Below are 27,349 nucleotides of genomic sequence, written 5' to 3' on the forward strand. Positions count from 1 at the left end.
GTCTTGTGCAACTGCCACTAATAAAGTCCCTTTGTATTTGTCAGTCAAAAATTTTCCATCCACTAGAACAATTGGTTTGCATAAGGCAAAACCATCAATGCATGCCTTGAAGGTCCAAAATAACCTCTTGAAGAACACATTCCTCTCGTCAAGCAAGCCACCGTTGTATGCCGGTTGTGTACTCAATTTCCATATGAAGCCTAGAACATATAGTTGCATTGCAAGCAACTGCCTAGGTAACTTATGGTAAGACTCCTCCCAATTTCCGAAGATATTTTCAATGGCATATTGTTTCCCAAACCATCCCTTTCTATAGCTGATTGTATAACCAATTGTAGACTTTATGTGGGCTAAGATGGTTGCGATGGGTGTGGATGGATCAGTCTCAATAATTTCATGAATGATTGTGATCCTGTGAAATGATTAGGGAAGCACATGTGTGGCACCCTTCAAGCTTCATTATTTCTCAGTGTTGCTCTTTAGTGCACAATATAGTGCGACATCTCCAGACACTATTAATGTCCTGGGCATGGTATCGCATGCCATATATTGCGCCAATTTCTAATAATCCACCAACATACCCTCTCGTGTGCAGATGGAGTAGGGGTAGAGTACTAAACTTTTGAAATAAACCTCACAATGATGTTGTGAGGTACATATCAATGTTTAATCACATTTAAGCTAATAAGGTAACTCGTCATATTTATTTTCTTATCTTTTACACATAATCTTAAGTAACAAAGTTAAATATATTTGTAGTTTTTATGGGCGCCATATCAAGACTTGTAGACATCAATACCCATAGAAGCATATAGAGATGTTCAACTGTGGATTTCATGTACTGTCATCCTTTGTTTTGTAACTGTTGAATGACACCAAACAGATAAAGTCAAATTACAGTTTTGTCTAATCCAAGAAGTTCATTCTCTACAGAATAATTTGAATGACCTCCACAAAATTGACATGAGAGGAAGACAGGATGAAAATTGGGTTACAAGACATGTTCAATGGATCGAGATATGGAACAACAGACGTGAGCTGACAATAACAGGTCATCCAATTCAAGGCCCATTGTGTCACACACAAGAATACATGGAATGGTACATTGTTAATTCTATCTATTTTCTATCTGTGCCACAACTACTACAAGATCCAAGGACGAGCGATCAACAACAAAGGACTACCAACACATTTGAAATGGGTACGACTTCCACACCGTCATACCACGAGACTGCATCAATTCCTCTGAACATTACGCCAAAAGCAAATATAATTAACACAAGACATTTGTTTGCAACAACATCGGAGGATTTTTTTACAAACTTATTTGGAGTTGATTTTACAACTCTATCTTCAGCACAAACTTATATGCAGTCTCTTTATCAATTGGATTTTGCTAATGAACCTGGTAATTCATCAAATGCATTCCAACAACTAGATCTTCATGATGATCCAAATCCTCCACAAGTTCATCCTGAAATTTCAGAGCAACAATCATAACGACGAAACTCACCACATCACAGACGTAGCCCTCGTTGTGGAACTGGTCACTATTACGGAGATAGTTAATTATCAATGTTGTTATGAATTTGTTATCATCTTTATTAATGTACTTTGTTTTCATCAATGTTACCTTAATAATATGAAAACGTTAATTTCAAAATATTTGTCTCAACTATAAATAATTAAATTATAATTTAATATTTTATTTACTTTTTAAAAATAAATTTTTTATTCTCAAATAAAATTGATTCAAAATTATAATAGTATAATTTTAAAGTTTAGGATATTAAAAATTATAATATTAAATAATGACATTTTTAAACAAATAATTTAATTTAAATAATAATTTATTTATTAAAAAAAAAACTAAAAACTAACTCAGAATTCGGTTATCTAGGAACTGAATTCTGAATAGCGAAAAAAACATGTCTATTCCTGTAATAAAATTGTCAGAAGGTCTATCTCAAGAATTTTATTTTATTTTTAGTAATTTTACGACAAAAAACTCTTACAAATAGGGTAATTTTTTTTTGAACCTTTTTAAAAAATTTAATTTTTTAAATAAATAATGGATTCTGAATGTTTGTTTTAAAACAAAAAAAGTGGCATAATTAGAAAAAGATAATAGCAAATAAAAAACTACGAATGAGCGTCTCCCTTGTATCTCTCGAGGATATATGGGCTTAGCTTGTTAAGAAAGAAACCTAGGCCCTATTGGTTCTGTTCAGTTTGGACTGGAGAAAACCCTAATTTGCCCTCTCACTCACCCAAATGGACGGAAAATAATTTCTTCTAAAGTCCAGTTTAACAACAGGAAATCGAGTGATGTATGTTTATCAATCTTAAGCATAATCCAAGCTTTGATCTCACCCTTCATAGAAACTTGTGTGATTTTATTGCTCTATCAATCTTCCTAACCTCTTTGTCCATTAATTGATGTCAAAAGAAAAGAGGCTCCCATTGTTGAACAAGCAAATAGTGTTCTGCCACAAGCCATGGACCTAAAAACAACGAATGTTTACATTGAAGTTGCGCAAAATTATATTTAGTGTTCAACATTAACTCTCATTCTATTATGTAGAGAGATTGTGGAGACAATAAACTCAATGTGAACACACCAAGATCATTTTATTCTTGGTTCACCATGGATTATCCCTCTTAAAATTTAAAAGACTGAAGAAAAAACTTTTTTATTTATCGAGTTCAATATCATACCAAGACAGAAATTTGATACAATAATTCTAAAAGTCATTCCAATAATATCCCAGGTGTCAAAAGAATTCAAATTGTAAGTACCCAAAAAGTATATATAGCTTACAAGGGTCCACAGATTTTACAGGGAGCTAAACATGTTGGATGGATTCCTTCGCCAAAGCTGAGTTAAAATCAACCCGGATAGATCATTGTTTAATACTTTGTCTAAGGCTTTCTGTGGGAGAATTATCCGAGATCAATGGGAAGCTTGTGTTGTGGTTTTTTTGGGTAGCTGCACTATTATGCAGGCTGAATATGAGGCATTCTCCATGGCTTGAAACTGGCCGAAGATCGTGGCTTCCAAAATGTTATTATCGAAACTGAATATTTCGGTGATGACTTCACTTACATTATAATGACAGCATATCTTTCGGGAAGGGAATTCAGTGGCAAATGGGCTGTCTAAGCATTCTGAAAATAAATATAATCGATTACGCTAGTGTTGTTTCTCAGTTTGTTTTTGTTTTCTTATGAATACCCCCGTCAAAGGTTTTGTTTTGTCAAGCCCCTACAAAAGGCTTAATAAGTATTTGTTCATCTTTATTTGGGCTTACGCTCCTTTAGTTCGTTAAAAAATATAAGCTTATGTCCACCCAAAAAAATAAAATAAAAGCTTATAAACCCCCGTTTTCCTTTTTAATCTTCTATAGAATCAAGTGCGTAGTACTCATTAAGAATAGAATGAAAAATTAGGTCTTTCCATAAATTTCATCCCAAATTTCAACCCCAAACTTACTATGGTTTAATTTCACTTTTATTTTTATTTTTTTTCTTTATAACTTTAAATTTCTGGGAAAGAAGCTCCTACCTGCATATTCCACTTCTGATTTTCACAAGCTACTGGCTCACAGTCTGTCATACATACATATATACATACATTGCAAAAAGCAGCAGAACATGTACATCCTTAAAGCTAAACCCTATATGCATAACATTATTCGGCTTATTGTAAAGAGAGAATCTTTCAGACCTGGACCCCAATCCTCTGTGCTATCTGCATCAGCAAAATATTCAAGTCATTTTATGTATATGTATAGAGAGACCTAATTAAGTTAGCATGAACAAGATAGGAGATTTCAAAACCAAAATGAAAGGGGTAATAATATTGATAAAAACAGCAGAAGATATTCATATAAGGTTTTCATTTTGGGTAAGCTATTTATACAACAAATTTTTACAATAACCTTCACATAATAAAAGAGATAGGAAGAGAAGAGAGAAAAGTGCAGGATAAAATGGGTGATGTCATAGGGAGAAATAGAAACAAAAAGTGTGTAGAAATTGTTATACAAGTTTTTTGTACGAATAACATTATGCTTTCATTGTTGGTTCATGCTGATTATATTAAGTTACCAACTGCCAGCATGTTGACTATTTCCATTAATATTTATAAGAGTACCAATAAGCCATATCTTTTCTCTCTAGATTTTTAAGGAATAGCATTATACAGCTTCTCTCTGCTTTGCTCGTAGTTGACTTGAAGGAAGTTTCAGTCTCTCGGGGACAACCTTCCTATTTTATCTTTACTGTTTGGATGGATTCTTTATTGTTTATTATTTGGTAACAAGGAAGACCTGTATTTGGGAATTTGGGATCAAAGGGGAAGGAGAAAATGACAAGTCGGGGATGACACCTTAGCCCAACATCAAGCCCCTGGTTTTAAAAGACCAAAGGAGTTAACTTGTTTGGGAGGATGTTTTATTCTCCCCTAGTTATACTCGGCTTCTATTCTCTCCAAAAAAATTCTGTATTTTGTTAAAAAGAGATGAAGGGGTTAGATACCTCCTTAAAGGAATAAACATCACTGCCCCAAAGCCAAGCATCACAGCCTGCATCTCTGGCACCCCATATATCATTTCTGCGATCATCCCCAACATGAACAGCATCTTCAGGTTTTACACCCAATAGTTCACATGCTTTAAGAAATATAGTTGGATTTGGCTTCTCTGCCGCAACCTATATGAAAAAGGCATAACCAACCATCCACACAATAGTACATGAGAGAAGTTTACAAATCAATCATGGTATAAAAAATCAATCAACAGTATGCAGCACAATGTAACTAGTATGCCAATGCAGGATGCTCAAATGTATATGAGATATAATTAAGAACTTGACAATCTAAATAATTGTCAAGACTTGAGGATTTGAGACAATAACTGCTAATTCCCAAAAATGGATATAGGCAACAATAATACATGTCAAAAAAATCTTTAGGTCATAGGATATGCTAAAGCATTTATAAATATAACTAAATCTTAGCCATCAAATTTCCATTTGGCTTTTCATCAAATTTACTTTTCTTTGCCATATTTGCACAATGTGATAATGTCTCCAAAGTTTAGGTCACATAATTATTGTGTGAATTCATCATTTCAAATGCAAGCATATCTCATTCAATGGTGCGAGAGCTCTACAACATGATTCTCAGTCCCAGGATCCTGTTGAACAGCTTCCTCCTCCTCCTATGTCATTTTCAGAACTGCATTGCTTACTACTAGAATAGACATAGTACAATAGCAGCTTGACAATTATTTTTAGTTCTACTAGAATGATAAATTTCAGTAAATAATATAAAATAAAGATTTCAGTGTTTTCAAATATCTTTGATTTTTCTTTTTTGGGAAACTGTTCTCTTATTTCCTAAACTTTGCTGCAAGATAAGACTCGGGGAGACAATGAACAATTAAAGTTTATTTATACTATTTCCCTTCTAAAGATTATTCACATTCACGATACCTCTCTATTGTGAACTACATCAAACAAGGTAAGTTGCATGCATCAATGAATGAGGGAGGGATGTAAGAGAGCAGAACCCCTAGTAATACAAACTGATAAAACAAAAAGCTACGAAAAAGTTGAGCAATTTGCTTACCTCAGCTGACACTGCTACAGCATCAAACCAACTATCGCAATTTAATGCCCGCAGGAGAGGTCTTAATCGAGTGTCAAAATTTGACACAACAGCCAATTTCACACCTGATTCTCTAAGAGTTTTGAATGCTTCTTCTGCACCTGGATCACAGAGGTGCCATGCCTATATGGACAATAGCCAGCCAAAAAATATCAAACTGTACCCAATTTTTATAAAACAGAAATGACCAAAAAAAAGAAAGAGGGTATTCATCATTTTAGAAAATGTAACTATAAGTTGTCTTACCTTGTCTGTCATATAGTAGTTATAAAGTTCTTCAAAGTATTGAGGATCTGAACAGCCGGTGGAATAACTAACTATATATTGCCAGAACGGCCTACCATCATTAACATATCTGCAGTGAAGAAGAAAACAAAGAGTCTAGATTATGTAAAAGATGACAGCAATAAAGTGTCTCTATAGACTATAGCTACACTTAATAAGATTACTCTTTTTATTTGTTCACTTGCAATTAATAAAAGGACACCAAGAGGAAGGAGAAATATTTCATTCCAGATTTTACTTGCACAAAAAAGAGTGTCTTGACCAAATGGCCAGTGGCATATGATTCAGGTATTCTCAAGAGAGAAACAGCAAAGCACACAAAGACATTTCAATGCACATAAGTATGCCTATGTAACACTGCATGAAATTGAGAACTACATGACGCTAGTCCTGTTTCTCTGTTGCATCATAATCTTTGCTCCAAGAATGCTGGCATTTGATAGTATGGCAGTAAGACTCATGATTTGTGCTCAGAATTTGCTCACCAATTAAGGTCCATTTGCACAAGAGTCAAAATTGATTCTGGCCAGTGAGTTTTTGTCACTGCCGCTTAATGCCATTGGTAATGTGTCGAGATTTGGGTTACATTTAATTTTAATCATTGATATAATCTCAGATGTTTATCCAACAATAATAAAAACAAACAAGTCCTAAAATGCCAGCGCAGTAGTCCTTTAAGAAGTAGGCAATTGAGAAAGATCATTCATTATAAGCATAGCATATTTACTATCACAAACACGCAAGCTCCTATACTTACTATCTATACTTGTTAGTTCATAAAAAAAAGTACAAAATAAGAACACTAATTAATGTTTATACTCAAATTCAAGGCGATTGGCCCTCAGACTTTCCAAGTAAAAAGTGCGTGTTTCAAATCAAAATAAAACCACATTAAACATCATTTCAACGCAAAAAGTCACAACTGGTAGTGGTGAAATAAATCCACGTTTGAGTGGATTTAACGCCAATCCAAACGTGCCTATTAGACAGGAGCAATTCTTCTTCAGCAAAAACGACACTTATAGGCATAACAATTTGAAATTTCAAGGCACATTAAACTATGAAAAAGACAAAGAAGACATTGAAATCGTTATTACAAAGTCGTCTTGATTTTATACCTACACTCGTGCAAGAATTCCTCATAAGACACAACGTGAAGTAGTAACTACTGGATTTTAAGTAAACGAACCACTTAACTATAAGAAAAAATTAAAAGGCAGAGATATGAAAAGATCTACATTAAGAAATTTTCAATCCCATTATAATTGATACGTACACCAACAGACAAATAATTAAAAAATAAATGAACAGGGAAACTAAAAAAAAATCCAAATCGAAGATAGAAGTAATTAGTATGAATGATTAAAAAAAAAAAGCATAATCAAAGATGGAAAAGAGGAAAGTAAAGAACGAACCTGAGACGAGATTTACCCCAAGGCTGACCGTACGCTCTTCTGTATCTATACAGTATCTCATCCTCCGAATACTCCACACCGTACTTCTCCCCAATCTTCCTGTATATCTACAAAAATATATATAAAAATACAAACATAAAACGACACCGTTAGAATAACAGAAAGTTTCATTTCCACGTGCATATCGAAGCACAGAAGTTACTACCTCTGCCATGGGTTGAGAAGGGATGAAAAGAGTTCCAACAGCGTCAACCAGAAGGGCCTTGTGAGTGATCTGTCCGTACAGTGACCTCCGGTAATCGGCATAATCCTTCACCTCCGTGTTCTCCGCCGCCACCGCCGCAGCGGAAGCGGAGGAGTACGACGAGCAGCGCCATTTGCGGAGCGCAACCAGCGGTTTACACTTGCAACCGAGGATCCTCGCAGCCATTTGAGCCATGTTCGTTGCTCTCTTCACATTGGAAACTCAGAGATTTGTTCACTTAGTGCAGTGCTGCTGATGCAGAAGAAAGAGAGAGGGTCCTCAGTGTCTGAGAAATGAAAACAAAACATGGAACCAAAGGGCAAAAGGCTTGCGATTTGTAATTGTTGTTTTTATTTTATTCCCGAAATTGCCCCTGGACTTGCCTCTTATTACCATTTCATTATTATTATTATTATTTGCTTTTTTTGGTTGCAGATTATTACCAATTTATTTTCAGCGGGAAGGAACTGGTCAATTATTCAAAGATTCTAATTATGGATTATTGAGAAAACTTTTTAAAAAAATAAATGCATGTATTTTTTGCTTCTTTTATATTATAATTAAATTTAAAATTATTTTTAATATCAAACAAATAAACGAAATTAATTGACATTAGTTTAAAGTTTGAGTAAATAATAATAATTACCATGACGTAAAAAAACTACAAGTTAACTTTTTAAATTAGACTTAAACATTTTTTAATTATTATACTAATTTAATATTTTAAAAAACCACTTAACGTGAATTTTTAGAATATTATAATGTTAACTGCATCAAATATTGAAAGATATAAAATTAAGTTTTATTTTAATTGATAATAACATGATAGAATAACTATTTTTTTTTCTGTTAAAAGGCTTATTTGATATTATTTTTTAATGAAAAAATTAATATTAAATATATGTTTAAGATATTAACTCTAACTTTGTATTTTCAATTAAATATATTATAATAAATTCTTTTTTAAAATATAAACAAATAGTTAAATTAAACTTTTAGTTCTGTACATTAATGAATTAATGAATAAGCAATTTTGGTCTTTCTAGTTTTAATTGCTTATTTTTAATTATATTTTTTAAATACTCAAACTAAGTCTTCTACTCTAAAATTAAAATTTATATATTTTATTTTATAATTTTATTTTAATATTTTATATATGTATTTATTTATATAATTGATAAAATATTATAATTTTACTATATTTTTATTAATTATTAAATAAATTTTTAAGGTAAAAAAATAATTTGAACGTCTAAAAAATTAAAAAGATTCAATATAAGAAATTAAAATTAAAAAAAGAAAAATAATATATACATTAAAATATAAAAACCAAAAATGTAATCAAACCTAACCAAATAATCTCTAAATTTATTGTTAATTAACTGTGAATTATGAACTGTGTAATCAAATATTATATATATTATAAACCGTAAATGTAATAAATAAATAAACCCATTAGCATTGTTTAAATATTTATTAATTTTAATTTATGCACGTAAAATACACCTAAACACGTAATAGGTAGTGTAATTTCCTAAATATAATTACAAACTAAAACAAAACATGAAAATAAGATAAACATTGCTAAATTAAGTTAAGATTATCTTTTTGATATGATATTGTGGATTGAATATAACGATTTTTGGATAAGGATCCATCGCATGAAAGGTGAGAGCCTAATTTCAAGAAAGTTTGTGCGTTTTGTCAGTGTGGACTAGAAACAGTTTAATATCTTCTTTATGGGCTACCGTTAAATATGAAATGAGCAACAATAACAACAACAATACTAATATACCTAGTCCAAATAAAAGTAATAACAGATTAACAGTAAGTTGCATGCGAGCGCATAATTCTGAAATAGCCACATCAATAGTTAAAAGTAGTCTAGGTTTCTTCATTTAATCGTGGGTTTGATTCTTTATGAATTTTAACAATCACTGTTTTTTTATTTTATTTTATTTTCATCTTTCAATGATATAGTTTTTCTAACAAAGAGAACAATCCCGCCTTTGGGAATAGCTCGCAATTCATCAAAAATCAAATAAATCATTTATGCAAATTTCACCCCTACGTCACTTTGAGTCAACATATTACGAGTAGTTCAATTGAGTGTTTGGAGTGAAATAAGTTGGCAAGATATTTATGAATACTTTTAAATATTTAAATTAATTAGCTTTATTAATTAATATGAGATAAAATTGATAATAAAAAAAATAAAAATAATTATTGTGACAGAGACCTCCAACACAGCAATAGTGGGGGGTAGCAATGCCAGGGAACTAAAAACTAGAATATAAAAAATATAGCATGAGACACACATGACATGAAGTGGAACATCGTTATCAAATCCTGGTCAGCACAATTATGTCCCACGCAAGCAAGGACTCATCAAATTCATCGAAGGGGATGCAGGCGGGACCCACATTGGGACCCATTACCTATCCATTTGGCTCTATATGATCAATCTCTAGCTCCGTGACACGAGGGAGCGGGATGCTCTCTTAATGGGACACGTTACATAATGTTTAATTGTTTATTATTTTTATCTCAAACCTTGATGTTGTTTGAGGATTTTATTCTCTGTCAGCAAGAAAGAAACTCGTTTGTTCGATTCATTATATATAGCAATGATTGGTTGTAGAGTGAGAACAACGCTTCATGTGGGTGACAGGCTAAGAGATTAGAATGAGTCCTGAATTTAATGGTGTATGGTATGAGCATGGCAAAGACAATGAAGCAACAAGAGCCGACTGGGAATTGCGGATTAGGATGTTTTGTTGCTTCAATGCCTTCTTTAGTTTATATATACATAATTTGGGTTTATTTGTATTTTTTTAATCTTTTTAGATTGGTTAATGGGTGATTTTAGTTTGGTTATTTTTTAATTAATTAATTCTTTGTATTTTACAATTTTGTAAATTTGATTCTTCTGTTAAATTGCTTAAAAATTTAAATTAATATTTTTTAAAATATTTAAAGGATTTATGATAAATATATTATATAAAACTATTTTAAATGTTTAAAATTAAAAAATTAATAAAATACAAATACAATTTAAAGATATTCAAAAACTAAATATATTAATTTTAAAAAGAAATATAATTATACATGTATCAATTTAAAAGAACTAAAAATACAGTTAAATTATATTGAAAATGTTATATACGATATAGAAAAATGGCAGTGACATAACAAACTTTACATGCAGCAGATGCTTTTGAAACTTTTTAGGCGAAGTGAAGGAAGAAAAGCGGAACAAGACGAGCAAAGTAATGCATGTGCAAGACAGCCAAAGATTAGGCATAAAAAATGAGATCCAAAGGACGTTGGTGCATCTAGTATATAATTGGATATATTATTTAAAATTTAATAGCTGAAGTAATTATATTAAGTATATTGTTATTTAAACCAAAGCAATAAAGATAAAAGTTTGTAAGTGGTGCATAATGGGATAGAGTATGCAGTACGCAGTTTGCTGGCTTGGAATTGTGGTTGAACTGTTTTAGGCCACAAAAATTGAGTGGCGGGCCCATTGAGGTTAACCCTATACCTTCCACAGATGTAAGATGGCCCAATTAATATGAATCATAATATGGAGACTATTCTTCTAAAACAAACATGTGGCTTGGAGCTCCCTTTCATCTCATGTGCCTATTGATGCTTTCTAGATGTGAAAACTCTAATATCCTTACAAAAACCTAAAAAAGAGAAGCTTCCACATTTGCTTCAAATCTAATTCAACCTTACATTCCTTCCTTTAATTTTAGTGTAACGCTGTTTTGTATACACTAACGCACGCACACTAACAGGTGGGTCTACTTTTGCCTTGCATCAATGCTCCCCTTCATTCTATTTGCGCCATTTTTTTTAAGTTATAATAGTTTTTTTTTTTTAAAAATAAAATTTTTAATTTGATTAAAAGTGTATATGAGTTATTTTGGCAGAAAAATAGAACTAGATTGTGAGTCTTGTTTATAAACTAAGTATATATTTTTATTAAAATTCTATATAGTATGGCCTTCATAAGATTTTTCTACTTTTAGAAAAAAATTTATAAGAAAAATGATAGTCAAAAGAACACATGAAGTTTTAGTGGAAATTAAAAGACATAAGTTTTAATTAAAATGAAGAGATAATTTTAAATAATTTTTATAACAAAGTTATAACTAAAGAAATATGATTTTTTAGTCAAAAAATAATATTTTGAAGTATTTTCAAAAATTATTATATCATCGTTAACTTTGATAAGAATTGATAAAAACTATTTTATCAAAATTGGATTAAATTATATTTAAATGAAGAATATTTCGTACAAAAATTTTATAAAAAATAAAAAATTTGTGTCAAAATGTCAATGCATTAGGAACAATTACAAGTAATCGTTTAATTATAATAAATGATATATGATAACAGTTACAAAAAAATATTTTAAGCTATTATGTTATAAAGAACGTTTTTATTTTAACAGTTATGTTATATTTTGTTTATAAATATGATTTAAAATCGTAGTACAAGGGTTATGACCTTTTCACTTTGGCATCGGCACTTAAGACTAAAAATAGAGATTAAAGGTACTCTTTTATTGTTAAAAATTTTAAGTTTTTAATTGCAATGTAATTTCAATTTAATTGTTTCTTTTAATCTTTCATTGCTTTCACATATTATGTTTCTTTAATCTATTGTTGCTTTTATCATTCCTTGCTGTTCTTCTTTTCCTATTTTTACTTTTGTCTTCTGTTTACGCGATTAATTAATTGATTGTATTCAAAATATATTATAAAGAACTTGTTAAAAGGATCTAAAATTAAATTCTAAATTATTTTTAAATTTATTAATATATTCAAAAATTTATCATAAACACACTTTTAATTTTATTTCTTAATACAAATATTATTAGGGATAAGAGAGACTACGATATTTCACATGTATAGACTTAATTTAATTAAGCAGAATGTTATATATTTCAATTTTAGTTTGTTTAACTTTTTTATTGTGCATAAAAACTTATTAAAAAAAAAGGAAAATTTAAAGACGTCTCATAATATTTTTTATTCGAACAAAACTTAGTTTTGAGTCCCACGAATTTAAATAGAATTAAATAAGTGTTTACAAACCATCAAAGAATTGGGAGAAGATAAAAGTTTGAGCTCAAAAATATCAGCCTCAGACTCAAAGGTGTGAGGATATCCAGAAAGGAAAAAAAAAATGCTTAATTTATAGATTATTTTGCAATTAAGTAGAGTTCACGCTAATTTACTCAGACATTCACTAATTTGCTTCTTTGGGCACATCAAAGGCAAATTATCCACGACAGGATCAATTCATGGTACATATTGTAAACAACCGAGAGATTGATGTAACCCGGATTCAATCATGTAACCACTACTTTCTACTCGTCACATTCTTACGTGCCACTAACCAATTCATTTGGGCTCAAATCTCGTTAGTTAATACTTATTTAAGATAATTTAATTTTCATTATATTTTTCTTAAACAATAACACATTTTATTTTCAGAGAAAGAATAACTTTTTTCTTTTTTCATATTTCAAAATCAGTTTCTATTTTATTTAATATTATATATATATATATATATATATATATATATATATGATTTTGAATGCACTATCTCTTTTGATTTATGTCTATACATTTACTAATTATCATTCATTTATTAGGAAGATTTAATATTTTATTTGACTTTTCTTTTTCTTTAAATAATTCACATTTTTTGTGTTCCAATTTTGTCCTAAAATCTAAAGTATTTGCGTGGCTCGAATTAGTCATTGACTTTGAGACCAAACATGAGTGGTGAAACGTCTACGTGCTTTGGTGTGACGTTTAACATAACCGATTCTTAATTTATAATAAACCTACGCAATTTTGCAGGTAGAGATATCAATGTACATTATGTGGCTATGATAATTTTCACGTTTATCATAATCCATTCTAATCAATATATAAACAGTCCCTACTTCTAGCCACTATTTTGATACTAATAAATTTGTTAATACTCAAATAAGCTATTTTTAAATTTTTTATTTTTATTTTTAAATTTAAAAGTCGAAAATAAAAAGAAGAACTGCTGTAACAGTGTTGCATAGAAGGTGCATCAGAAACCAGTTAACTATGGGCCATTGCATGGCGGATGACAAAAATTGCCATATCCCATTAAGGCAACACTGTTGAAGTTTTCTGTAAAGATTGAAAATTGATTTTCAAATTAGAAAATCTAAATCTCGTTTGTCTTATTTTCCTTCATAAATCTCCACGCTCTTATGTTTTTCACCACAAATTATTTGTCGAAAAGGCTTTTTCCTGTCGGAATTCGTGGATTTTTCTTTTTCTACCTTAGTTTTATTTTCATTTGCTATTAAGAATTATATCTGCATAAGATTTTAGATAAATTTTTATAAGAGGTTTTTATTAAGTTAAAAATAATTTATATTCTTCAAATTTTATAAAAGTAAAATGAAATTTAAAAAATAATTTTAATTTACAAGTTGAGTTTGATTTATTTGATCACTTATTTTTTTATTCCTATAATTACTAATTATAAGTTTATTAAATAAATTGGTTTTCTCTATTTTTAGTTTTTTTCACACGGAAAAGGTTGATAGTTTATTTTCTTATACTGGAATTTTGTACTTAATCTTTTATGATTATGAAAATTATATGGACGGTTTCAGTTAACCAATTTCCTGAATGTAAATTAGTTATTAAAATTATAACGTTAATTAAAAATCAATAGTTAAATTATTACAATATGCTTGTGCATTATAAATTATCAAAACATTAAAGTTCATTTTCTTGAATTTATTGTCTTTGTATCCTTTCATGTAAAATGCATCTCTCATTTTAAAAAGATTAAATTCATGTAAAATTTTACTTCAACGTAGTGTTGTATTGTTGATGTATACTTGAGCATTTACCACTATATATATATATTGCGTTTAAATTCCTAAAATGAACTTTAATGATTTCATAATTGATATTAAGTCCCTTTATTTTTACAATTGATACAATAAAATTCTTTTATCGAATTTCCTCTTCTTCAAACTTTCAAATTCTTATGTTGTTTTTTAAGTTTTCATGAACTAAATTAACTTAATTAAATTACTTTTAAATTCTCTTTCACTTAAAAACTTAGCAATTAAAGCATTATATTTTTTCTAAAATGAAAAGTTCCAAATGTTTATCCTATCTAAAACGTTAACTTTACAACTTATAAAATATTCACATTTCTAACTTTAAAATCTTTCTAATTATTTCTGATCTCAAATATATCATAAAATATAAACTCTTTGTCTCACAAAAATTATGTAATAATTATTAAGATTATATCGACCTCTAATTATTCAGGCAAATAAAAGTTGTTGCACTGAGTTACTAAGAAATAATAGAGATAAAGTAAAAGAAGGATGAAAAGATAAAAAAAGGAAAATAAAGAAGGGAAATCTCTTAAGTAGTCAAGTGTTCATAATTAGATTAGCTAGTGATCATGAAAATATATATGATTAGGAAAGCACTAACCCAAGCTTATTATTACCCTTTACGGATGGATTTTTTGGGTTATTTATAACCCTTTTAAAAATGCATGGCTGTTCATATTGGCTTGCTTAGTCATGCATTCATTGTTTATAATTTTTTTTACTAAAATTATTCTTGGATTTTTTTTTTCAATGTTTACGATTATATTAAACATTATATTTAACGGGTATTTGTGTTAATTTATTATAAAGAAAATATTTTTTAAGTTAATTATTCTTCATATAAAAAAACTGACACAAGCCTGCAGCAATTGTTCAATTAACAAAACTCTAATAAATACTGCAAACACTTATTAGATAGACAAACCTTCCGCCCAAGACGTCATAAAATTTTGGTGATTTGCTTTAACGTTAGAAACCAAGAAATATTTTCACTCTATACTTTTATGTTTTGACAATTCATTATAAAACTTTAACCACTATTCTTACTTTTTTATATTTCAGAAACTTATATCAAGTCAAAATATATATATTATTTATTACAGTACTTTTAAACTTGAGAGAGTATTAAATACTCTTTTTAAATTATATTAAAATATTAAAAAATATTTACATATTTTTAAATACACTACTAACTCTATCACTAAAATTAACAATTATGATTATTCCACTTATACAGAATCATAGAATACTTTTTTATTTTCTAAAACACTGTATAATTTACCTATATATATATATATAATATTAAATAATTAACATATATATTCACTTACGTTAAAATTTAGCTAAAATATTAGTTAAGATGATAGTTCAGCTATCAAAATAAATAAATGTTAATTACTTAGAACCTTAAACAGAGATTAATAATTCAACTTGAATATTAGTGAGAACATTGAACAAAAATAATAAAGTGTTGATCACTTCACATTTTAGTCACTTCACACTTTAGTTTAAGATCAATGATTTGATTAGAATTTAAATTTTATTAATTTGACAAAATATAAAAATGATTTGACAATTTCTGATTATCGAAATGATCAAGCATTGGTTACTAGACACCTTAGTCTTGAAACATTTTAAATAGAAACAAATGATGAAGACCAACGAATGATAAAATAAATAATTTTTTCTAGAAGTAGCTCCTTGACAGTTATTTCCTGTCATTATTTTCCATAACATAGACTAATAAATACATAACATGACAACACGACGTTAGATCATAGCAATAGTTTTTCTCTGTTTTACAATTATTTTGTTATCCTTGTAATCTATAAATATAACTTTAGTTTTTAGTTTAAAGGATTTTTTGGAAAAAAAACTTTATGAGGTATAGAGAAAAATGATTTTAGGAGTGTTAAAAAGAGAAAAAGAGAGATAGAAGGAAATATTAAAAAAATACAGAAAAAAAGAACACTAAAACATAGATTCGTTAAACAGCACTTACAAACATAATCCATCATATACTTGTTAGCAAATATCACTCCAAGATCATCATGATCACTTTCAATAGCATCACAAGAAACATCAAATACATGTAATTCTAACCTAACTGTGATTAAAGTTCACATTATTTGTATTTTTACTTTCAAATTATTTAATACAAACTCAATCTTCTCTTGGATTCTCTTCTACATTTCTATAGTCATTGTTTTCTTTAATTTGTCCATTAAATGACTCTAAATCTTAAGTATTATTCCAACTCTAAACCTGTCTTGAAAAAGTATGTAATTTCAAATACAAAAAATTCACTTAAACAACATAATAAAAAAATTTCAATAATAAATATCTTGATAAAATATCTACGAAAAAAAGTTTTTTATACTAACATAAATTAATCACTTCTCAACTCTTATTGATTTCATTTTTTAAAATAGTTTTCTATTTTTAAAAATAAAATATAATATAAATTCAAATATGCTCTAAATTGCCACACGATGTCTTGTCTTTTAAAGATTTTTTTTTTTCAGTGTTGACTTGAGAGTTGAGGTCACTGATTTTGCTAGTGTCGAGAGAATTCTTCAAAACTTCACTACATGTTCACTTCACTTTTACAACATGATGCAAGAATAGCTTTTATTACACAAATATACAGGCCAGCCAAAGCCCATATCCCTTTTACTATTGAATAGAGTAAACAACAAAGTGAGAATCACTGAAAAAATATCTTAAATCTCTTTGCTTTATCCTTTTGCAACAAGAATATTATACTTAGCAGCAAAAGGTGCATCTATGGATCCCACCCATAATACCCCATCTTTTTCCTCAACTTCACTAATAGACCTCCCCCTTTTTCCATTCTTGTCTTCCATAATTTCCAAAACATCCCCTTGCTCACTTAACCTAATTGCCAGTCCTCTTCTCCCTTTAAGCTTAGCCAAATATGAATAAGCTTTTGTGATGTCCAGAGGAAGCTTAAGCAAAGTTTTTCCAATCCAAGGATATGATAAAATCCATTGGATAAGTTTCTCTCTTCTTGAATAAATTCCGACCCAAAATCCCCCTCTTGGACTTCGTTTTATGTTGTCTGGGAAACCTGGTAGATCGGCAAAGACTTCTAAGGTTCCAGCTTTTGGTGTTTCTAGCCAATACCTTAGCACTCTGCAGTTTGCGGTCTCTACTATTAGAATATAGTCACCATCTTTGCTCAGTGCAACTCCATTTGCAAATGAGAGATTGCTTAGAAGAACACTAACTTGTTCGCTTTTGGGTTCATATTTTATTAGCTTCCCTGTTGTATCTCTGCTTAGGATCAGAGAGATGTAGTTCCTGTGTTTTGCAATGATTTGACAAATATTATTATCAATTCTTAAAGGGAAAATATGATTGCATCCATCCTAATGTTCATGCAAGCGTAAGACCACAAGAAAAAGATAAAGATAGAGGCATATGTTGCTTTTAGTCCCATTTTTTAATGATAAAAGTAAAGATCACGAAGTCTTGGATTTTCATCCCCTTTAATAATTTAAAAGTGGAAAAAGTTAGTAAAAAGAAGAAAGCAAAAGAAAGTTGATTGAACTTTCCGAATTTAAAATTGAGAAAAATTAAAATAATTTTAATTATTAAATATAAATAAGATGTATGTTATACTTAATTTTAATAACAAATTTTATATTAAAATATGTGTCCTAACAAGAAGAATTAATCTGAAGTGTTAAACAAATGCTTAATTAGCTTATGTCGTGTGCGATGACTAATGATAAAAGAAAAAAAATCTTTTTAACATATTCTTTATCATTAGTTAAAATTAATTAAAAATCATAAAAATATATAAATTTAATTACTAAATTAATTATTCTTACTGATATTTTTTAAATTTTTAATCAATTTTAATTAATAAATAAAAAATGTTCCTAACACTTCTCATAATTATAAATAAAAGTTGTTAATCCGCCAATCTGTTAATTATGTAGCTATATGAAGGGAAATAAGACATTATAAATAAAATATAGGGTAGGGTGGTAAGAGGTGAGTATTATAGGTTGAGAATATGTGATGACAGTAATTTACCTCCTTTGATATTTAGAACTGCTGGTGGTGAAGTAGAGTGCTCCATTTCTTTGATCAATGTCCAAACTGTTAGTGAAGGCCAAGGGTTGGGCATGTACGTGAGAGATGAGTGTTTTAGGAGTGCCACCATTGGGACCAACAACAAGTATGCCCTTGTAAGCATCAGCAATGTAAAGGTCACCTGATGACATGCTGAAACACAAACCCAGTGGACGCCCACAGATATGCTCTTTCTTGGGATGCTCAGAGTATGCTCCTCCGCATTCATCATCTCTGCCAACACACCCTTCCCTTATCAACTTCATCGAGAAATCAAATTGTAACTAATGTCTTTCCAATATATACATTAAATAAATATTATAATTATCATGTATTTTTTTAATAAAAATTATATTCCATTGATTTGTTAATGTTTGCAATATCATAACTTGCAAATCATCCATGCATGTAATTAACTGATAAATAATTATTTTAATGAAAAATATTTTACTGGTTGATGATCTTAAACATAATTTATTAAGTGTTAGTCAACTATGTGATAAGGGATATTGAGTATTATTTAATTCACTTTACTGCTTTATTGAAAATGAAAGGGATAGACAAGTAAAATTCATAGGACATAGAATAAATAATATGTACATGATAAATCTAGAAAATATTCCCTCAAATAATGTACAATATCTCATAAGCAAGGAAAACGATTCATAGTTATGACATAGCAAAATTACACACATTCACATGGATCATTTAAAAAATTTGGTTTACAAAAATCTATTAATAGGACTACCAAAACCAAAACCCCTCTCTCTCTCTCTCCTCCTCACAACTCTCTCTCACTCTAAACTTATCTCTTTGATTTCTCCTTCATTTCTTCACCAAATTCACTCAAACCACTCCTAAATCGTTCTTCCTTTCATCCCCTCTACAAAATGGGCCTGGAGAAGCTGAAGATATAAACCCCTTTTTTTCCTCTTCAAAATTTTAGAATTATTCTTCTATGTGGCTTAACAAGAGAGGTATTTTGACTCCTTTCAATCTAGGGATATCATAGACCCTAAGTATCTAGACGAAGGCTTCTTTGAATATGAAAATTTTGATTGCTATCCAAGTCTTCAAAAATCAAAATTTGTTGTCATTCATGACTCTCCAAAAATGCCACTTTCCATATTTAGTTAGGTTATTTTATTGTAATTTAGAAATTAGGGAAGGGCTATTTACTATGAAGTTAAGAAAGTCCCCATAGTCATTGATCAAGAACTGTTTTTTAATCTTACCAATTTGAGTTCTGATGGTGAACAATTTGAAGGTCGCATTGTTGATGACTGGAAACTAAATTACTCTAACTTTGATGCAGTAAAATGATTAGTATAGATGGGGCTAGTTTGTCTAGATACTGACTTGTTAGATCACTTAAATTTGAATGTCGTGTCATGCATTACATTATCTCTCATTCTGCATCCTTGACTTACAAATCTTGCATAACCAATCGAGGAAGACATTATTCCAATGTGGGCATTCTTAATTGGACACCAAATTATTTAGGCTCATTTGGTGCGATACTGAATGCAAAAAGCCCTCAAGGCCAATGCACCACTCTCTTATGTTCACCTGATTACCATGTTCATGGAATACTTTGATGTTCCTTTATCCAACGAGCCGTCTATCTTGGTTTAGCGTTCCAGTGAAATTGGTTCTAGTGCAATTTCTTCATTTGGATATCAAAAGACCCATCTCGGTGAATAGGTTCGCAAGAAGATCATTCAAAATGAGGATCACGAAAAATGCACTCGATCTCCTCCTTGTAATTTGGCTGCAAACTCCTCCCCGATGACTGAGCTTCTATCTGAGTTACGCTTCCTTCATAATTACGTGCGAAGTGTTCAACTTGCTAGGTTCTCACATGACTCGCCTTGAAGGAAATGTGGGCTCTATTTGTCATCATCTTGGCCTTCCAGATGATGATGCACCTTATTTTGTTTCATCTTTGTTATGATCCTTTGTTTAGATTTTAGTTCTCACTTTTTCCTTTGTATTTGGCTCAACTCGTTGACTTATGACTCTTACATTTACTATTTTATTCTTTGTTTAGATTATATTTTATGGTTGTTTGCTATTTGCCAATTGGTTCCCGTTTTGATAATGCCAAAAGGGGAGAGATATATATAATTCAATGATTAAAGGGTATAAAAAATCATGCATACATACAGTAAGAAGAGTGAACACCGCTTATTGTATATTATTTCAATTGTTGCTCCTCGTCCAAGATGGTTGTTATCATCAAAAGGGGGAAGAATGTGAATATATATATATATATATATATATATATATATATATATATATATATATTGTAGATTTTGATGCAAAAATTTTAAGATACATTGATTTATTTGACCATCTCTAAATTAATCAAGTTTTACTCTTTAGTAAGTTTTAAGATAATTTTGATTTAAAAAGAAAGCTTAAATGATGTTTTAAAACTATTTAAAAAAAGTAGTAGTAAAATTGCAATCTTTCAAATTCTAAGTTTATTGTAATGGATTTACATATACAATAATTGATTACTATGGTGTTCTTATACTCAAAGTTCAAAATCTCATAAGTTTAATTTATTACATATTGATGTAATTGACTGTCAGGAAGTGATTATTGCTAATTTTTAAAATTTTAAACTATGTAATCAATTATAAGTTTATGTAATCGATTACTAAGACCAAAATATGCAAAGAGGTGTCTTTTGTATAGATGTATCCTTTTGGATTAATCTCTAAAAGTTCATACAAATTGTTCTATATATATAACATTCTCTAACATTTAAAAAAAATGTATTGCAAAGATCAATTGTAAAAATAAACGAAATAGTGAAACTCTCAAAAGAGTTATTTGAGAAAATTGGACGTAAGTTAAGAAGTAACCGAATTAGTATAAATCAAGTTTATAATATTTTTTTCCTATCTCTTTGACTTTATTACAAATTTATTTTATTAATATTTTGTTCTTATACATTAATAGACTCTCATATCTAAGTTCTTAAATATTGTAAAAAAAGAATTTAGATTATAAAATTTCAAAAAAAGTTATACTCAATTTACCTACTTGAGTTTACTCAGATCACTTGAATAACAACTAGTAATAAAATATTTTATCATATTAATTAAGAATAAGTTTAAGAAATAATTTTTTTTAAATAAAAAATTAAAACAAAATCATACGTTTAATATAAGAGAAATCAGTATGATAAGAAAAAGAAAATAACGCCTAAACAAAATTTCATTTTAAATATTTTCATTTAAGAATAAATACTCAAATTTAATATACAGAGATAGAATACATTTAATAATTTTTTTAACTTTCAAATAAATAAAATGAATTGTAAACATGAGACTCATAAAATGTATAAGAAGATAGTTATATATATATATATATATATATATATATATATTCTTTAAATGTTATGTTACTTTTTTTTAAAATAAAATTTATTCTTTTAAGCTCACTTTTAAGACATGTTAAAAGATGAAGGTTTTCGTCATTTTAGTATTGAAAAATCTAAACTAAACTCAACATTAGCTTTTTGGTGAGAAAACCAAACCGTGGTAGGTTTTAAAAAATGCCCAACTGAACATGGAAATGCTTAGCTTCCTCGGCCTAAAATGAATAGTAATCAACAAAAAAAATATGAACTGACAAATCATTTATGACCAAAAGAAAAGAAATCATTGTGTTCAGTATAATTAGTTCTTAATTTTGATTTTAATCTACCAATTGAAATTTTTTTAAAATTTACTCACTGCTTACTCTGCTCTTCGTTTTTCAAGTCAAATGTTAACCATTTTTAATTTAAGCACTGATTAGTACATTTAAAATTTAAAAATATATTTAACAATATAATTAGCAAATTTATCATTCTTTTAATATATATTCTTTAAAAAATATTAATATAAATTAAGATTAAATTTAAACAACTAATAATAATAAAAGAATTATCTTTCAATAAAAATGTAACTTTTAAATATTTAAATTCAAATTTAATTTTAAAAATCAAAATTAACAAAAAAATGAATTATAAAAATATTAATTAGGATATTTAGAGATAATAAAATAATATTATAATATAATAATAATAATAATAAATATATTTTTATATTTTAACTTTAATTTCTTAACTTATACTATTTTTTTAATTATTTTTCTTAAAACACTAACAATATCAATGAAGTACTACTACTAGTAGCAGCATTATGTTAGTTAAGACTATCCAAAAATGCTAAGTTCATTCAAAATTGGGTTAGCCGAATGTTCAAAACATGAATAGGATCGATTGACTTATTTAGAAGAAATTCGGATTAATAAAAATAAACTTATATGGTTAAAAACTGTCATATTCGGATAAAAAAATTGAAATCTGAACTAACCTGACTACTTATTAAATTAATATTAAAAATAATATAACCTTAGTAACGCATAAAAAATGACAGTGTATTTAGTGGATGAGGCTAAAAGGTTCAAACTCTTCTTCTATATTTGAAATGATATTCAAAAGGAAGAAAAAGTGAAGAAGAAGAATGGAAAGATAAAGACATGGATATACATGAATAGATGTTGTTGGACGGTAGGATTCATATGTTTCCTTTAGTGACTTTTGTTGTTTTTATATAGTGTAACCTTAGCGTTGTTTCCTTAGTAAGTGGGAGAAGAATAATAGGGCCGTCGTCGGATCCTTCCAGCGTGAAATTGAGGAAAAAGGAGTTAACAGTGAATTACTTAGTGATCTTTGTTCATTGTTATTGAGGAAAGAGGGGTTAACAGTGAAGCACTTAGTGATCTTTGTGCATCGTTACCGGTGGATTAGAACTCTAGAAAAATTATCAATGTGTTAATGGATTATTCAAAAAGAGGTTGTGAGATCGCACTTTTGAAAAATTGTACTAAAGGTAACTCTTTTTTTTTTGTCGTGATTTGATGTTAGATTTTTTAGGTGAGGTATGTGTAAATTTGAATGTGTTTTGAGTGGAGTATTTGCAAGATTTTTGATAAATAAATCATTTTGGCCTAACTGCTTGTCAGACTGACTTAATTCAAAATTCGCTTAATATGAAATCTGTTCAATCTGACCATTAAGTGAACCGTTACAACACTAACAATATAGAGGTGAATTTTAGCTTTTTGTGATTTAATTACATCCGAAACTGTTTAAGCTTTTTGTGGTTTAATTAGATCTAAAATCGTTCGACTCGATCCAAAGAATAACTCTAAATTGTTAGCACTCCCGAGAGAAACGCTAAGTGAAACGACTGCTGAAAATCAAGAGGCTGACACCGTTTCAGAGTTGGCAGTTGCATTGGTTACTGTATCTTCATTTTCAGCGGCTGTGACCTCTCTCCGCTACCTGATTTTGTCTCATATTTTTTTAATTTTTTAAATTAAGATAGTTTTTTTTAATTATCTTTAAATTTATTTCTCACATTCTCCCTTGCCATGACGCCACAGACCAGGTAAATTACCCAACAACTTCACACCATTGCTAAATTAGTTCTCACTATTAAAAAGGAAAAATCAAAAGTTGCACTCAGAACACAGATATCACATTTAGAAGCAAACAAAGAGGGGAACAGGAAGGGATCACCTGTAAATGGACGATTCTGCGGGCTGTCAGTTATTCGTCCAAAATTCTACTGTGTTTTAGCATTTTTTACAATTTATATATCATAGCAAGCTAGCAGTGCAATTATGTACAATTAGCCTTAGATATGTTCTTATGCTTATTTTTTAATGACTTTTTTTATTTTATTTTTTTCAACATTTTTTGTTTCGTTTTTACATTTTTATAATTTTTTGTTTATAGTTTTTGTTATTGATTTGGTCGACTAAAAAGTTATTGAATGCTAATTTTTAGTTAAATTATATTAATAAGAGAGACTAATAATAATAATAATATAGAATTAATTAAAAAATTATTTGAAAGAACAAAACCAAAAATCTATTAAAATGTAATAATTAAAAACACATTTAAGCCATAAAATTATTATACGCAAGGTAGTTTGTATGAAAATATGTTACCAGTAATTATATTTGTTAAAGGTTTTTTTATTTTAAAAAAATAATTTATATTTGAATTAAAAATATTTTTACAGAATTAGCTTTTTTCAGTGAAATTTATTTTTTATACACAAATTTTTTTAATATTTTTTTTGGGTGAAATTTATACACAAAATTTAACAGAAGAAGAATGAAGCGTCTGTATCACTTAAATCAATTCTTAATTTTTTTTATTAAAGAAAAGTACTAATAAGTATAGTAAAGGTAGATAGATTAAGAGTTAAACTAATATTATTTATTAAAATTTTAATTAATTGAAAATAAAAATTAAATAATTTTTTATATATATCATAGTCAATATTTTTATTTAAATATTTTTTTTTATTAATCTAACAATTATCCCAAATACATTTTATGGTCAATAAACATTAACTTACGAAAATTCATGAATTAAATTTGAAAATGAAAATTATCTACTCCCTAGTGTAGTAAATTGATTCTAAAGTTTGTGCCGAAGAATAAGTTGGCCGAAAAACAAGGGGCAAATTAATACAAGTTTAACTAACTAATATCCTTCCCTTTTTATTTATGTTTAAAATTTTGTACAAAATTTAAAATATTAGTATTTTAAATTTTATAAAAAATTATTGTTAGAAAAATACTTATTAATTTTATAAAATAATTATAAAATAAAATTCATAAAATATAAAAAATGAAAAAAAAAAAACAATCATTTGATTAACTAGTATGTTTATTTTATTTTATTTTAAGAAACTTCAAAATAAAATTCCTTATATTCTTGCCATCAATTCTTTATTTAGATAATAACACACAAATGTTCTTTTCAATAATAAATAACTTTTATTAAATATGTGTTTCAAATTTTAAATAAAAATTTAAGCATCAACATCATTTAATGTGAAAATTTGATGGCAAAAATATAATGATCTGTATTTTGGCCTTATTTTTAAAAAATTATCATCAGTACTTAAAATAAATTTTAAATTATTTCAAATATTAAAATTTTGATTAAAAATATAGATCTCAATAAAATATTATTATATTTAACTACTCAAAATCAATCTAAAAAGTTTACTTCAGCAAAAACATTTTTTTAATTAATGTATCCCTAAAATACTTAATTATGACAATATTTTTCTCCAGTCTGCCCCATCAAAATGATGAACAGAAACTTTTGAACTCCAAAGTAAACTAATTCAAATACAACATAATTCTGTGGGTAGGAGCTGTTTGATTTAGTGAAAAAATGAAAAAGTTTGTCTAAGGCTCGGTTATGTACATTTTACATTCATACAAGGTATGTGTATACACATGCAGAGCTGCGAGAGAGAGGAGAAAAAAGAAACGCACCTATCCGAAGAAGTAACGGAAAAGTTGTGCCAATGATTCAGAGTGTCGTTCCATTTGATAATTCGACCGTCAGATACGCCTGTGTAAGGCCCTTTGCCGTTAGGATCAAACGCAAAACTCTCTGCTCCAACGGCGCCATCAATCGGAACAATCTCGCACTTCCAACCTTTCCTAACCTCGTCCTCCATGGCCCAACACTGCAGTTATATGCTATCCAAGCTGTAGCAACAATCGCGGTGGCGATGGCTGCCGTGAAGCGTTGTTGCCGCCTCATCCTTGATTGAGCCTGGAGGATTTCTGAATAGCCCACGTGTTAGGTTTATTTTCAGCCAATGATGCTAATACCAGCTAATAAGGTATGTTTGAGAATTTCATGTATATATATACACAAAGAAACGTTAACTCCGATGAAAAAAAAATTGACCACATTATTTTATTAAGTGGATTGGATAATCAATAAATGTTTTTGTTAACATCATTTTCAGAAGCTGATTTTACATATTAAAGGAAAACATTTTGAGCCTAAATAATGCAATTTTCCTTCATTAATGCGGAAAGCAACAGATGGGATGGGTACGTGTATAATCATGAACATTGTAAGTAAAAAAGTTTAATTATTTAAATCATAATCATAAAAATATAGTTTTAAAAATAATATAAAATTTAATTATAATTATCATAATTTTTTTTTCTATTTAATTATCATAGTATTTCAATTTATGTTAATAAAAATATATTCTTGAAAATTTATAAAAGAATTTTTAAAATATCTTCTATACAAATATACAATTACGATATTACACTGTACTATTACCATACTGATACTATACTATTCCACTATACAATTATTTGAGAGTTAATTAAGAAAAGAAAAATTTAAATTTTTTTCTAAATTTTGTGAGCTTTTCTAATGCTAGTTTTTTTAGTTCTTTTAATATGAAATTTTTTTTTTACTTTCTTGTATTTTTTCATAATTACAATTTTAATTTTTTTTAATATTAGAAAGGAAATTTTTTTAAAATTTATAAAAAATAAAAATATTAATTTTTTTTAAAAAAAATATTTATTTTTTATATAAATATAAAATATAAAATATAATAATATTATTTATATAATTAAACTTCTCATCGTCTTTTTTTTTTAATATTAAATATCTAAAATTTAATTTATTTTTTCTTTAAATTTTTTCATTTTCTCTCCTTCCAAACTCCTAATCTAAATCCAAAAATATCTCAACTTCTTATCTGATGAGTCACGATAGGTGCACTGGGTCACCTTTTTGTGGATTTTACTGGATAACCAAGAAATTGACAAGTTTTAAATTATAAGTG

The 27,349-nt window shown here is 28.4% G+C and overlaps 2 protein-coding genes across 2 annotated transcripts; both read right to left on the reverse strand.

The window, feature by feature from the left end:
* Nucleotides 1-2,717: 2,717 nt before the first annotated feature.
* On the reverse strand, nucleotides 2,718-7,937 carry LOC113861442 (haloacid dehalogenase-like hydrolase domain-containing protein 3). Its single transcript, XM_027494250.1, has 7 exons — nucleotides 7,577-7,937; nucleotides 7,372-7,478; nucleotides 5,918-6,026; nucleotides 5,633-5,794; nucleotides 4,540-4,713; nucleotides 3,728-3,751; nucleotides 2,718-3,168 (listed from the first exon to the last, which is right to left on the reverse strand). Exons 1-7 carry the CDS (start codon nucleotides 7,808-7,810, stop codon nucleotides 3,160-3,162), a joined length of 819 nt encoding a protein of 272 aa, XP_027350051.1. The 5' UTR covers nucleotides 7,811-7,937; the 3' UTR covers nucleotides 2,718-3,159.
* A 9,099-nt stretch (nucleotides 7,938-17,036) lies between these two features.
* LOC113861440 (protein STRICTOSIDINE SYNTHASE-LIKE 2-like) lies at nucleotides 17,037-26,292 on the reverse strand. The gene is given in 4 exon segments (XM_027494249.1): nucleotides 17,037-17,870; nucleotides 18,612-18,884; nucleotides 26,019-26,196; nucleotides 26,199-26,292. Coding segments are annotated over 4 exon segments (1,131 nt in total). The 3' UTR covers nucleotides 17,037-17,284.
* Nucleotides 26,293-27,349: the final 1,057 nt, after the last annotated feature.

The sequence above is a fragment of the Abrus precatorius genome, unplaced genomic scaffold (genome assembly GCF_003935025.1).
Source record: "Abrus precatorius isolate BTA unplaced genomic scaffold, Abrus_2018 Scaffold3, whole genome shotgun sequence".
NCBI lineage: Eukaryota > Viridiplantae > Streptophyta > Magnoliopsida > Fabales > Fabaceae > Abrus > Abrus precatorius.